Genomic DNA, 16,449 nt, shown 5'->3' on the forward strand with positions numbered 1-16,449 from the left:
GCATTATGTCGTGATCCTGTCTATTTGTATGTAAATGTTTCCTATTCTGCAAAATAATTTCATTTCTGCAGTATGTACTCATTCAAACTTTGTAAATTTGTAAGGAAGAACACTTTAGATTTAGGTGTTCAGAGGTCCAGATCACCATGACAGGGGAAAAAAATGGTTTCTGCACAATAACTTCAGTATTGCACCATTTATAGTTACCATGGTTTTTGAATTGTGTGCACTTGGGCAAAAGGATAACCAATCAGTTCTGAGGCAATCTTCAGGGTCACTGTGGCTGAAAGAAGATAAACAGTTTCTGCACAATAACTTGAATTCTTCACAATCTGCAGTTAGCAAACTTTGTGGATGGCTTGTACTTGTGATTAGCAATATAAAGGTCAAGGTCAGTGTAACTGAAAGAAGAATAATGGTTTCTGGATGATTACTCTCCACCATCTACAGCTACCAAACATAGTGGATAGCTTGCACTTGTAAGAAAGAAACCTATTGATTTGAGGGTCAGAGGGTGAGATGCAAAAAAAAAAATGATTTCTGCACATTAAGTTGAGTTCTATGTTATAGATTAGGACTAAACTTCGTTTCTGACTTGCTGTAATAAGAATCCTTTTCATTTTTTTGTTGCAAAATGCAAAGGTCAAGGTCACTTACTTCAAGAAGGAAAACATTTTTTGCATATTAACTTGGACCTTGATCAACATTTTTGGACAGTTTATACTATAGGCATAGAAGTCTTTTGATTTTGGCATCAAAAGTCAAGGTCAGTCTAATAAGAAACAAATTGGTGTCTGTACAGAGATGTCACTTCAAGGTGAGCTTGATCAAAGGTCAGATGATTGAGATCTATTGGTCAATAATCTCCAGTCATCCATGCGCAACTCCTTCCTGTACGGATGACAGTTAAACATGGAAAGGACTTTCACTTCAGGTATAAAATAAGTCTTCAGATTTTGGTGTCAGATATTTAGGTCACTGACTCGAAGTAAAATGGGTTTTGCACATTAACCATTAATCTAGAGTAAGTTCCTTGACCAAACATTGTAGATGGCTTACACTTAAGGTCATTAAGCAACCTTTATATATTCTGGGGTCTAGAATCTTTAGTCACAGCTATGATAAGTTTAAATAAAATAAAAAATGGTCTCTGTACAGAAACTTCATTTTGAGTCTGTATACCTTGATCAAAGATCCAGGTCATTGCAACCCATTGGTCAGTAATTTCCAGACTCATAATGTACCATTCATAGTACTCTTGTCAGTAATTGGTTTTGAAATTAATGACACGAGTATGAATGAATTTTTATTGGGCCAGGTTTGTTGATGTATATAAAAAATACTACATACGAATGTCCATTGTCAGAAACTTGATATATAAATTTTGTACATGCCAGTCCATCTTTCCATGTGTTTGTCCCCACCCTAGATAAATCTCAGTGTTAAAGGGTTTTACTTCCCTTTTATATCATACCATTTTGTATGGATTGGATCTGGAATATTGTTGGGGGCAGGCTGTGGCTAGCTTGTTTGACAGTAATGACATTTGAATACAACAATTTTGATGACAGTAATTATGGATTTGAAACAAACTTATGTGGATGTATCTTGTTAGTTTCTGAAAAGAGTTTTGTATTCTACCAAAGACAACAGATTCAAGGTTAAAGGTCAAAATCTTTGCACATTTTTGTTAACATGTTAAATGAAACACACAGGAAATACACTTTTGTGCCTTCCACAAATATGAAGAGCCATTTAGGGTTACTTGTCACATCCATCTGTTGCACATTGGGTATAATATTAATTTAGAGTAGTTTCTCAAACACTGAACACAACAGCTTTTTATTTAGCTTGCAGTGGACCGATATGTTGGCCTAGTGGTTAGAGCATCCGCCTCAGATGCGGGAGATCATGGGTTCGAACCCCGTGCGAGACATACCAAAAACTTATAAAAATGGTACTAACAGCTGCCTTGCCAGGCACTCAGCATTTAGAGGTTAGTGTTAGGACTGGTCAGCCTGGTGTCAGAATAATTTGACTGGGCATGATGCCCCGGTGCTAGACATCACTATAAACTTGCACACTGCAGACATCATAGCAGTATGACTGAAAAATTTTGTATAGCTACATTAAAAATCCAAATTACACACATGTAGCTTGCAGCTTTTTATGTAAGTGCATCTTGGTAACTGATATGTCAACTTAACTAAACTAGGTCATTGACCTAATTCACTGGCTAGTTTTGTGTTTAAGTCAGTCTCTTAGATACTGTGAGCCCCACATTCATGCAGCCTTGTATGTAGATGAATGTCATTAAATACATCATTTTATGATAAGTATGTTACTGTCACCTAACTTTCATGCTCCATTGGCTTTCATTAAGTGTTTTTGTTTAATTCAGTTTCTGAGACTCAGTCCCAGAGTCATCCAACTTTACATGCAGATGTATCTTTGTTAGTACATTATTCCCCAGAGTAGGTCACTTTGAGCTAAATTTAACACTTGTGTGTTCATTTTCTTTTTGTTAAGGTCAGTATCTCGAATTCTTGCATGTGAATGGGTCTTGGCAATTAATATACCATGTAACCTGAAGTAGGTCACTGACCTATATTTTGTGCTTCAGTTAATTCAGTATTTCTTTTAAATTACTAGAATATTGTTTATGAAAAATGCATGCAATTTTGGGTGTGGATTTTGTTTAGGATAGCGATTTTCAAACATGAGGAGGACACTGTAACTTATATTTCATGAGATTGTTTCAGTACACAGCAGTTGAAATGCATAAAATGAGTGAAGAAACAGACTTTTCATGGATTCCAGCAAATTCTTTTTGGCAAGTTAATTGTCATTACTTTAGCTGTACTCAAGAGAATTTGTGTCATGATTTAGAGGATATTTTTTGTGCCTGACCTTGATGTGTTATGTGTGGCTGCAGATTAACAATACTAATTTATTAAATCTTATACTTCTTCATTTCAGTGTATGAGACTGATCCACCATTGAATGTTGTTCAGAGATTTGTCCATCTGCTTGATGCAAGTGATACAGACTACACGGAGGAAATAGGTAGATCAAGTTACTAACAGGTTTTTCTTGTACGAGTTATTAATTTAGGGCATGTTTGTTTCTCATCCAGTTTAATATTTGGTTTATTAAATATGTTATTTATGCACAATCTTTGTACATAAACAAATTCAATGGGCCATATAACCTTGATGAATTAATTTGAAGGGTTGAAAACTTTAAGAATTTATTTGAGGAATACAATTTTTTTTAAATCTTTAGAAATTCAGAGAATTATGCTCATTTATGTAAAAATGGAATACAAGCAAGTAGATGAAAGAGTAAGTTACACTGATAATTGCCAGAGCGTTGTTTCTATTTTTGTACCTGTTTATGTGGTGATAAAGGAAGGAACATGGACTTAAAATTTCTGTAAGAAAAAATACTTCCTTAAAACTTTTAGAAGACGTTGAAAACTTACTGACAACTCTCCAGTCTGTACAAACCATGTAACAGAGGTGTATTTAATGGAAAAGGAGCAGCATACTGGAATTGGATTTGTCAGGTTGTTAAGATAGCTGTGCTAATGTAAAACAAGTAACTCCTATTAAATAATGAAAATGAAAGTGATGGTGGCTTTGACGAATTACACCTTGAGTGTATTCCACATCACAAACCATTACTTAAGGGACATGTCCACCATGAAGGATAGAATTAAAGAAATCTATGTGATGTCCTGTATTTGGTATCAAATCTGTTTGATTTATACTGTGGTTGGTATCAGTTATATTTGATATGTGCTGTCGTTAGTTTCAGTTCTGTTTGATTTGTGCTGAAGTTGGAATCATTTCTATTTGATTTGTGCTGTAGTTGGTATCATTTCTATTTGATTTGTAGTTTGTATCAAATCTCAGATTGCATCCAGGTTAACAACTAAATGAATATAATAGGGAATATGGTGTGTGTTGTTAATTTCTGATTAGTAAGTGGTTCTGGTTTTAAAAAAAGGGGTAACATAACTGCATTGTTCATCCTGGGTTTGATCCCAGAGTTGGCTTCTACCCTATCAAGGTCCGGTTTCTTTCCAATTCCTCCACTTTTGTGGTCTATTTTATGACACTGCCTGGGCTTAATTTATTTTAAGATATGTTGTAACGTTGGTGAATAATAAGTAAAATTTAAATAATTGCTATTTTGTCAAGCCCACCTTGGCAGAAGCTTACTTTGGAATATATGTGTCCATATGTCTGTAGATCATTTGGTCCACATCCTAGGATAACCTTGATGTAGATCTTTTTAAAACTCACCTTATCATAAAGCCATGCATTATCAGATGAACATTTATCACCTGTCATCCATTTACATAGCTATTTTCAACTTTTAAGAAATTAGTATAGGAATGCTTCTTTGGACATGCTGTGCCAACATTACTTTGTGGGTGGCTCCCCTAGCATGATGTGGCTTCCATAAGAACCGAAATGGAAAACCTATTTCCAACTTTTCTACAGTGACTGAATTAATTTTTGTCAAAACTCGGAGGAATTTTTAGAACACCAAAATTGTGCCTGGGGTGTCTCCCCTTTCAGAGATACGGCTTCATTTGCAACTGGTTGTAACCCCTTTTTTTGACTTCTTCTGAACATCTGAGCCACTTCAATCAAAATTGGTTGGAAACTTGCATGGGATTTGTTTTATTAGAGTTTTGTATAGGGTGACTCTGTAGCCATTTAAAAAAAAAACATGAACATTGCTCTTTCAAAGCTTTATCTGGAGTGACTCCTGGCAAAAGTATGGAGTTGTTGTAAACCAGATAGAAAACCTTTTGTTTTTTTTGACAACTTCTGAAGAACTCATCACCAGTTTTGTTCAAACATGGTGGGAATGTTTCGTAGGAAATAACATAAAAATTATGTCCAAGATGGCTCCCCTAGCCACAGCCATATAAGCTTCTCAGAATGGTTTAAACCAATTTTATTTCAAAAACTTGGTAGGAATTTTTCTAAGGACATACTCTCTCTAAATTATGTTTAGTGTGTCTTCTCTAGCAGGGGCCACGAGTGTCCGAGTGGTCTAAAGCGCTCTCTGTTATGGATCACTGCTGTCTCACGTCTGTCTGCATAGATTCTAGTTTTGGGCTCGGCCAGTGTGGGCACATGAGAAAGTTTGCCAGAATCTTCTCATGGTTCAGTAGTTCCTTCCAGGATTTTCCTCGGTTCTTCCTCCACCATTTATACTGGCCGCCATATATAGCCTATCTTGTGCTGAAAAATGGCATTAAACCCTAGAACAACAACTTCTCTAGCAGTAGTGTGACTTCCTTAGCAGCCATATGTAGAACTAATTCAGCTTTTTTCAAACAGCTAAGCCAGTTTTGATCAAATTTATTAGTAACGTGTGATATTACATGCTCAATCAAAACTTACTGGAAAACTTTTTTTTTTTTTACATTTTTAGAAGAAAGGTTGGGCCATTTTGTATAAAACTTTGTAGAAATGTGTTTTTGGACACTGGGGGATTTTTTTTTTTTAATTCTGTGTGCTACCCCAGCAAGGCCATGGCTTCTTGAATAACCAGGTGGAAAACCTATCCTCAGCTTCTTTTCCGAAATGACTTACTATGTTTGTTCAAAGTCATGTCCAGGATAACCCTCCTTGCAATAGTGTGGCCTCCATACAACCAGTTGGAAAACCTACAAATGGTGCATTTTATCTCTATTCATAAAATGACTTTCTCTCCAAAACTGCCTTATTGTACAAGACCAAATGCAATAGGTAGAGTCCTAACATGTACACCTTTCATCTGTACAGAAAAGGTCAGTACACCATTTAGTCCAGCTAAGTTGCTCAAACTAAAAACACAGTCAAACAATGTGTTACATACAACTAGTTTAAACCAAATAGCTGGAAGTTATTCTAACATGGATATCTTTCAACCTAAGGCAGGGGCCCCGAGTGGTCTAAAGCGCTCTCCGTTACGGATCACTGCCATCTCACCTCTGTCTGCGTAGGTTTGAGTCTCAGATTCGGCCAATGTGGGTATGTGAGAAAGCTTGCCAGTAGCTTCTCGAGGGTCAGTGGTTCTTTCCGGGGATTTCCTGGGTTCTTCCTCCACCACTAATACTGGCCGCGATGTATAGCCTATCATGTGCTGAAAAATGGCGTTAAACCCTACAACAACTTTCAACCTAAGGCACCTTCCTTACTGCTGAAATTGTTTTTTGACCAATGTATTTCAGGTATGTAATATTAGGCCCACATGGTCATCTTCTTAGGTAATTATTCATATAAGAACAGTAGACAACAGAGTCATGCTTGGTATGTCGATACATTTTAATGTGTTCAACACAAATTTAGGAAAAGCTCAAGATGAAGCCAAATCCAGCCTGTTATTAGAATATTTGATGCACCTATTATTTATTGATGTTAATTGTCATTTTACAGAGCTACAGAAGTTGCGGCAGCAGGTTGTGAAGATAATAAAGTCCAACCAGCAGCTGGAGCATGATTTGGATCAGATGGACATCAAAATTGGTCTTCTGATTAAGAACAGAATAACGCTGCAGGTTAGATGTAATAAAGTGTTGCTTTTATCGAGCCTGTAAATGGAGAGACATACAGTGTATATTCTGGCCTATAAGTCGATACATTTTTACTGGAAAGTCAAGTCTTTGTCTTATACTCCGTCTTATATATTGATTTTGTCATTGAAATTGCATCAACTTGTATCTGGATTACTGTACCCAGTATGCTATTAAAATTGCTCTGTAATTGGCATAATTGAAAGCACGCCTCGGATGCGGGAGGTCGTGGGTTCGATCCCCGGTTGAGTCATACCAGAGACTTAAAAAATGGTACTAACAGCTGCCTCGCTTGGCATTCAGCATTAAGAGGTTAGTGTTAGGACTGGTCGGCCTGGTGTCAGGATAATGTGACTGGGTGGGACATCATGCTACATGTCTGTGGCATGATGCCCCAGTGCTAGACATCACTATAAACTGCCACATTGCAGACATCGTAGCGATATGACTGAAAAATTGTTAAAGCTATGTTAAAAATCAAAATCACATCACATAGAAGTATCAATTCTTGTTCCGTTACAATGTCAATAAATTGTTATAAACTAATATGACCGCTTTTATATTTATACGTTTTGTCATTATTTAGTTTGCATTCTGCGTGTTTTTTCTTATTTCTCAAGACATGAAATAAAAGTAAACAATTACTGTTAAAAAAAATTCACCGGGCCACATAGCACACTTACGGTTTATATACTATAGCATATTGTTTGTTACTAAAAAAAATGTGAAATAATTTTGTTTTATTCGTCCTTTTTAACCATACCTCATTCTTCCTGGTCACATTTTAGCCACTGGTCCATTGATATTTGAGTTTCCAATATACTGTTTGACACGTGAGCGATTGCCGGTATAGCTTTTTCATTGACATAATTGATCCTAAAAAGGAATGTAATCCATATGAACACGAGCATTCTCTGATTATTCATAAAATACTGTAGATTATGCTTTCTACTGAAAATCATGTGTTTGTAATTGTATTTGACAAAGTTTCTCAAATAAATATGGTTTAAACTAAACTAAAATTCAGATATATAGATGAACTACTCATAGATCATCAATCTTCCGTTTTTAGTTTTGTATTTAAGTTTAAAGCAAATCGTAATGTCAATACATCACCTATATTCATTCTTAACCAGCTGTCGTTTTGGTGTCTGTCTTTGATTATACCAGTAGTTGATAAATTGGTCTTTGGTTTCCAAAAACAATCAAAGCCAGTTACCACAATTGTTTAAACACTGATATTGGCTTTGGTTACTGATACTTGTTACCGTATTGCTGGTACCCCATAGTTCTTTATCATTAATCTGCATCAATTACGCTTCCAGTTGTTAATATCAAATAGATTAAGAACCACAGGAAATGATGCTCACTCCTTTGTATGGATGTAAATGATGAATTTAGTCATGGGCATTGTTTTCATTGTTAATCTTTTCAGTAATAACCATTCATATAAATATCCCCATACAAATTATACAGGTTATCTCACAATGCCTCCCGTCAAATCACACAAGTCTTACACAGCGGCTTATAAGCTGGAAGTTGTAAAGTTCGCAGAAGAGAAAGGTCAGAATATGACTGCTCACAGGAAATATGATGTAAGTGAAAAATATGTCTGGGATTTGCATAAAGTTAAGGCTGCATTATGTGCTACAAAGAAAGCAAATCATGGTGAACTAATATTGAGGGTAAATTAGAAGAATATGTCTTGACACAATGTGCCATGTGTCGTGGAATGAACTCTGTTGAACTCAAGGCAGAGGTAATCACAACTGAATTAGGAATTGAAAGTTTAAGTGACAGTATGTCATGGTGTTTTAGGTTCATGCAAAGAAGGGGCCTTAGTGTAAGACAATGCACTACTATGGCACAGAAATGTTTGAAAAAATTGAACAATTTCCGTATGTGCAAGACAAGATTGAGAATGACAGTTTGGAAACGATTAATGACTAATGTGATAAACATGGATGAAGTGACCTTAACATTCAGCATTCCAATGAACAGAACCGTTGAGCTTAAAGGATCTAACAGTGTTATTAGGACAACAGCTCATGAGAAGTCAAACTTGACTATAGTTTTCTCATGTTCTACTGATGGCAGAAAGTTGCCACCAATGTTGATTTTTAAAAGAAAAACTATGCCAAAGGAGAAATTCCCCAGTGGAATAATGATTGAAGTAAATCCGAAAGGATGGATGGACAATAACATGATGGGGAAGTGGTTAGATAGATGCTTTGCACATCGAGTTGGTGGATTTTTCCTCACTAAGAATTTTCTCCTCATTGATTTTATGCATGCACACATCAGTGCCACGACAAAGGTGAAGATTGAAACCAAGAAGACATTGTTAGGCATCATCCTAATTGGTATGACAAAGTTATTACAACCATTAGATATTTCCATTAATTGCTGTTTCAAAGCTGAGCTTCGGAAATTGTGGGAATATTGGATGACGGCAGGCGAGCCTAGCTTCACAAACAGTGGACTTGTGGGGCACGCTACATATTTCAAGGTTGCACATTGGGTTAAGAATGCATGGGACAGGGTTCTGAATCAGCTATTGTGAATGGCTTTGCTAAAGCAGAAATTGTCCGCGGGATAGAGAAGCCTGATGAGATGTAGACAGACGATAATGAGAACATTTCCATTGATCTGAGCCCCGAGATAGCCACCATTTTTCATTCCGATACGAAAGCCGAAGAATTCGAGGGATTTTCAGATATTGGAGATTATAATTTTCTTAATCAGAGTGTAGAACAGTTCTACTACACGTAATAGAATGAATTACAACATGGATGTGCTTTCAATTTTAATTTACATGTTAAATAATATGCCTTATAAAACTGTCCCTTTTTGTAAATTTTATTCAGCATTTCATAGATACGTTAAAGTATAATAAAAAGTGTTATTTATTTTTCGTTTATAACATTTCTGTTTTCTGTCTCTTAATTTTCTTCACATTTCTGATTTCCCTATGGAGAGCCTCATTTCTCGATTGTTAGCCTCACTGACTTTATCTCATCTGTTGAATCTTGCACTCAGGAATGGTTTCAACTGGAATAGTCAGGTTAAAGCTTTAGACCTTTAATTAACATGTACATAGGATGCTCAGCCATGTGGCTCTTGTTGCAGTGGATATCATAATTAAAACAAGCATGGACTGTTTATTCAGCTGTGTCAATTGATAATGGAATATAGCAATGCCTTGTACCGGAGTAAAATCACAACTGTCAGGAAACTGCACTATACATATTATAATTGTCCTGAACTCTCTCTCTCTCTCTCTCTCTCTCTCTCTCTCTCTCTCTCTCTCTCTCTCTCTCTCTCACTTGGCGCTCAGCATTAAGAGGTTACTGTTAAGACTGGTTGGCCTGGTTTCAGGATAATGTGACTGGGTGGGCCATCATGCTACATGTCTGTGGCATGATGCCCCAGTGCTAGACATCACTATAAACTGTCACACTGCAGACATTGTAGAGATATGATGGAACGATTGTTAAAGCTACGTAAAAAATCCAAATCACACACACAGTCTCTCTCTCTCTCTCTCTCTCTCTCTCTCTCTCTCCAAATCAAAATTGAAAAAGCATGTTAGCATCGGTGATGCAATTTCACCATTGCCGGTAATTTGGAGTATCATATAGTGAAACCACAAGTTACTATAGTGTAATAATGAAACCAAGGTATTGACCTAACCTCATCTTATACTCCAAATTGACTTGTATATGGATGAAGGATGGAAGATTGACATAATTAGTGAATTTGACTATACTCTGCATCGACTTATAGGCTGGCAAATACGGTACCATATATACTCGTGTACAAGTCAGATCCATCTGCAAATGGCATAGATCCAGATCTGCAGTTGCATAATGTATGAACAGATCTGGGTCTGTGCAGTTTGTTAGAAGTAATCATTTGAACAAATGATGTATAATCTGATCAATGGCAGATCGTGGTCTATGTTTGTAGTTGAATCTGACTTCAAACGCAAATATAAAAAATATATATCCTTTTTTCTACTTTTTAATCTTATGAGTTTGTTTTAACGTTTTTGAAAGTATTTAATAGCAAGCATTCACCATAAGGCCCTTCATGATAACAGTTCCAGTTATAAGGCAGTTATGTCATGGATTTCATTTCATTATTCATTAGTAAGTAGTTACACATGTACTTCTTTACAATGGTTTCAATACAAGGCAATGTACTCTGGGTCCCATGTAATGTGGTAGTGATGTAACTTAGCATCCATTATGGTATTTAGCTAAAACTTCTGCATAGTAAAACTGTCTAAAGTTTGTAACTGAAAGGAATCAGAACCACCAGTTACTAATTATTAATTGAACAAGGTACCAGGCTCAGAGTAGAGGAATATTGAATACTATTCTTTATGCCAGAAGGCTGGGACATTCATTGTAATATCAGTTTGTCTTTTTTCTTTACCAGCACTGTCAACTTCTACTCAGATTCTGTCAGTGCATGTACACATGATTTTATTTTTTTGCCGGCAGACTAAAATTGTCTTTTGCCTACCCAGAGCAGAACTGATGATTAAGATAACTTTTATCAGCACTGCAATCTAGGGCAATTCATCTCTAGAAAATGCAGCACAGCACATATTTTGATTATTCAGATTAATAAAGAAGTACATATATTGTGCTCTGTGTCGTCTAGTGCACTAAATAGTTTTTTTCTCAAACATTAATTTTGATGTCTTTGGAAAATGAATTAGTGTTTTGATCCCAATATGCTAGGACTTGTATCATGCCTGTGTAATGCTGTTCCTAGTCTTGACATTGCATTCCATGGAATCTTCGTTTAGTGAGGTGAATATTTGATTTTATTGACCTGGTGATTTAATTCAGTGAAACTTGTCTCCGTGTAGAAAATATTGGTTCTTAAAAGACAACATTTTTTTATGACTATGTTTTTCTTAAGTTTAATTGCACATTTCACATAATATAGTTGGATCGCAATATAGCTACATTTGTATAACTGATTATTCAAGTTCTGAGAGAAAATTGATGGGAGCAAACATTAAATAACATTAAAAAAATTCTTCGTAACTGAATATTTAGCTTCCAGTTCTGACAGTAATTTCCCAGAGTTTAAAAAAATGCATTTCCTTTATATTATTTTGCCATGATGTCATTCACTGGGATTTGCAGTGATGTCATTCACTGGGATTTGCAATGATGTCATTTACTGGAATTTGCAATGATGTCATTCAGTGGGATTTGAAATGATGTCATTCATTGACTACATAATTTAGTTTTTATTTCCAAATAAATGTCATTTCATAGAAAGAAGGTAGAGGGGCACCAGTTATGAACTGTCCATAATTTGCACAGGTTGAAAATCAGAGACTCCTTACCTAATACATAATGAAGAATGTATGTTAGTATATACAAAGAAAAATGTATGTTGGTCCAATTTGTTCATTATAACGCATTTACAGCAGGTCATAAATTGCTTGTGATTTCCAAGGTTTTATATTCTTTACATTGACTTTATCATTTTCTTTTACAGGACTGTAAATGCAATTGCTACAGTTATATAGGCATTTCTTTTTTTAATTATTTAATAAGAGATGCAACCATGTAATTTTACATCCAGTCTCTGTTCGAGTTTATAGTGTTATGATACACATAGGTAAGAAATTACATGTAGATGAAAGTCATGTAAAATACAACTTGATTCTGTTCCTGGATGGGATTCTTTGTTTTGCAGACCCTTTGTGTAAAATTAAAGCTCGTATTAATGTTTTGACAAGATTCATTTGTTTGCTGTCATTCTAAATGAATCATGCTATGTCTTTGTAGGATGTAGTCAGCTATAACAAGAAGTTATCCAAACACCAAGAGGCCCAAAACCGTCGGAGCTCACACATACCCAGGGGGCTTAAAGTGCTAACTAAGGAGAATCATGATCGTCTTGAAGCTTATCAACATTTGTTCTACCACTTGCAAACCCACTCGGGTTATCTTGCCAAGCTCATTTTTGAAATGCCGCAGACAAAGACAACCAAGTTCATGGAGTCGGTGATATATTCCTTGTTCAACTATGGTGCTGACCAGCGTGAAGAATATCTGCTGATAAAACTGTTCAAATCAGCACTGGAGGAAGAAATCGAGTATGATCTTGCTCTTTTGCTTTTTTTCTATAGTTGGATAAATATTTGGCAGAATTTCATTCTTACCCTAAATCTCCCAAAGAACATTTACCATAAAATTAGTTCCTGGAAGTTTTATTCAGTGATTAGTCTTAGAATTAAGGAATTTTCAAAAAGTTAAAAGGTAGATTTTTCAAATTTAAAGATTTGCCAAATTTTAAAATATTTTTTTTTCAAAGGCTACTTGACACCAGGTATAAATCTAATTTAAAAATTCCACCAGTGTGTTGAATCTTCCCAAACTGCATATCAGTTCCAACTGCAAACTACACAGACCCGGTTCTGCTGACACATTAAGCAGTGACAGATATGGATCTCTGCAGTTTGCGGTTGAACTCAACTCACAAATGTTTAAATATGGTAAGTAATTACACCAAAGGCTGGAAATATCAAATTACTTGGAGATAACTTCCCCAGAGTTGTCTTCCTCAGTACTGCATGAGGCACAAAACAAAAACTGACCAAAAGTGAATTCTAAGTCCGATCTGCCTTAATCTGTAAAGCAACTTAAATAAATATTCTGAAACCTTGAAAACAAAAACTCCAGATTGTCTCATATCACAAACCTTATAAATGTTGGGCCTGAACCATAGATTTGGAGGCCACCAATTAGGACAGTGATCCACACTGAATTCATAATGGATCCACAATATAAATTGGACCACATTAGTAATGTTTCTAACAGAATGCTTCTTGAAGGATGTCATCTTATAACGGACAAAGTTTGTGGACCCATTCTTCAGTAGTACCTGCATTTTTTGCATCGTATCAAGGGAACCTGTTGATAAAGGACACAAGTTGTTTTGTTGTTCCTTGAGTAACCTTTATGGATATGATTCACTGATTTTGAAATTTATTAGCAAGACATAAATTGATTAGATTGACAGTTTAGGAAAGAAATTGAAATCTGTTTTATCTCCAGAAGTGTCAGGCGCAGTGGACAGCTTTGGAAAGAAATAGAAATAAATATATTTTATCTCCAGGAGTGTCAGTATCAATACCTTTCAGTGGTTTTGACATATTATTTTTGCAAAATATATCCCAAAAATTTATGCATATTGAATGGTATCTGACATCAATGCTTTAATTTTTATATTTTCTTGCTCAACAGACGACTGTAAGTAAAGATTTATTCATATTGTTCCCATGTAGAACTACTCTATTCTCCTTTCATCTGAATGCAGATGCATGGCATCATTCATTGTGTAACGAGAAGTAAAATAATCAGTCATGACTTTTTCCTAAAAACAGATTGATGTATCTCTTAGAACTGTATACTATAAATTTGTTGTAAAAGACCCATGATCTTCCATGAGCACATGTATGAAATTCTTAAAAGAAGTTTTATCAAATTTATAAAATTAGTTAAATAAAATCCACTGCTGTGAATTGTCATGTATTCATTGGGTACTAATTTTCATGAGTTTTGTTCATGCATCCACAAATGAATTAAACTTTCAGTGCAAAAGTAGCCTTCTGTGAGGAAACAAGGACCTCACACACCATTAGCAATATAACCTACAATTACATTGCCAGTGAAAATAAGAATTTGCAAGCACAACAACAACTATTTAACAAGGATAAAATATAGTTTGTTCCATATTAACAGGGATTTTCTGGGTTTTTTTAATCACATGACACACTCCCATGTGGTGTGACAAACAGTTTCAAAAATATGTGACATGAGTGTCGTTTGGATGCTTCAGATGTTAGGTGTAACGCATGTGTTATGTCAGATGTAATCACGCACTTCATAAAATATTAATAAAATCTACTAATGAAATTTTACACCACTTGGACGGTAAGTTGCAGTCCAGGGTTTGAAATGTCTTGCATGCTGAGATGCACAGTGCACATTCTGCATCAAGGAATAATCACAAGGTGCATGATATGTGATATACACGTGCACTATGGCATGAAAGTAAATTTGGAACCTTTACATTTTTTTTAGCAAAAACATTGAGCATGAATTGAATTCTGAACCAGTCACAGTTTATATCAAATAGGGCATCAGAATTCACAAAGCATGAAATTCAGACTCTAAACCCAGATTGGAGAGTCAGATATATTTTTTGTGAATCTCTAGTTTAAAAAAATAGCTAACAAACAAAATGCAGAAGTGTACAAGCCCTGAAAGTTCTATGAAGATACATTTTCTGTGATTGTAAGCTGTCCAGAGTTTTGTATTTGAAACTTTAGTACGAGTTTCATGCTGATGCTTTTAAGAATGTTGGGCCTGAAAAATAATTTTATTTGTTTTATTTATATTAATATCTCATGCTCAGTTTTATGCTGAAAGGTTTTATACCTACCAGACTGAATCTTGAAGTCAGGAGACTCTTAAAAAATTGAACCCAGACTAGAAAAAAAGAAAGTTGATTCAGGATTTCATACTTGTATCCTGTGAATATACACCACTACCTTGATAATTCAGGTACCTGTGAATATACACCACTCCCTTGATAACTTGCAAACTGTGGCATAAGGTGCAGAACAGTAAGGAAGACTTGAATTGTTGTTAACCATTCGAGCTAATGGCTGGCAATGTTTGTTAATACATGAGAATTGTAATCTCTGTTTTCCTACACAAATATTTGAGGGTTGTTCCATTTAAACATACATTATATCTAAGAAAGGCAGGGTTTTTCATGTATGCTAGGGGACTCTGATTACTCAAAGAGTTCCTATGAAAATGATAAAATATTCTAAATTGTGTCTATGGGTGACTACCCCAAGAAAATTCAAAATTGTATCTATGGGTGATTACTCCACATTAAAAGTGCCTTCCCTGGGTCCCAAGGATATTTTATTAGAACTGCGCTGATGAATTCTAATATTATTAATGGAAATTAGATTTTAACAAGTAAATCAGAGTTAATAAATTGAGGAAAAGCTTCTTATATTTATCAAGGTGACATTCATTACTTTCAGATTTATGCATTAGTGAGTATGGGAGTTGTCTCCAATTATAGTCTGATAATACAAACTCATTTGTTTGTACCCCTCTACTGATTTAAATAATGGAAACCTTTAATGTGATAAAATGTGCAAGGAACTTAGTCAATTCATTCATTGATTTAGTTTCTAACCTGACTCTGAGTAGAGTGGCCCCAACACTGTCATCATATGCGTGTTTCATGCTTGACGGAAGTTTTCAGTGTAATAGACAGACATGCTCGGATCCATTTCCAGTTTCTGGACAAGTCCATTTTCAGCAAAGGGGTGTATCACAACTATAGATGTACGTACATAAATCGTCTGCTTCCAATATTTACAATGTCAAATCAAGCAAAGGAAAATAATGACAACTACAAATTTGCTTTTCATGTGGATTTAACAAGCGGTTTAATTTCTATGTTCATATGTACAGAGGGATATAATTCCAAATTCTCAACGTTATGTAATTTATGCAATTATTCAGCAGTTACTGAACAGGATGATCTGCGTCATGTTGTCTGATGGAAATAAACTAGCCTAAAGTGTATGCAGTATGGTACCGTGTTAGTATGGAAAGTCTGTTAAGCATGAAATGGTGCAGGGGATGCCAGCATTAATGCCATTCTGGTCACAGTCAGGTTAGAAATTAAAAATCAGTGATTCAATTGACTTAGTTCTGTGCACTTTTTATCACATTAAACGTTCTAATTTTTTAAATCAGTAGGGGTGTACAAACAAACGGGGATGTAGAGTCAGACTATAG

General features: G+C 35.4%; 1 protein-coding gene across 1 annotated transcript in view; it reads left to right on the forward strand.

Annotated features, from left to right (window-relative positions):
- The window catches only part of LOC149801336 (ras GTPase-activating-like protein IQGAP1), a 275,437-nt gene that overhangs the window by 216,194 nt on the left and 42,794 nt on the right, over nucleotides 1-16,449 (forward strand). The window contains exons 25-27 of the mRNA XM_089955390.1: nucleotides 2,980-3,066; nucleotides 6,444-6,565; nucleotides 12,400-12,710. Of these exons, the coding sequence (XP_089811516.1) occupies nucleotides 2,980-3,066; nucleotides 6,444-6,565; nucleotides 12,400-12,710 (520 nt within the window). The remainder of the gene's footprint in view (nucleotides 1-2,979; nucleotides 3,067-6,443; nucleotides 6,566-12,399; nucleotides 12,711-16,449) is intronic.

This window comes from Sinohyriopsis cumingii, chromosome 4 (genome assembly GCF_028554795.1).
Source record: "Sinohyriopsis cumingii isolate HCF-2022 chromosome 4, ASM2855479v2, whole genome shotgun sequence".
Lineage (NCBI taxonomy): Eukaryota > Metazoa > Mollusca > Bivalvia > Unionida > Unionidae > Sinohyriopsis > Sinohyriopsis cumingii.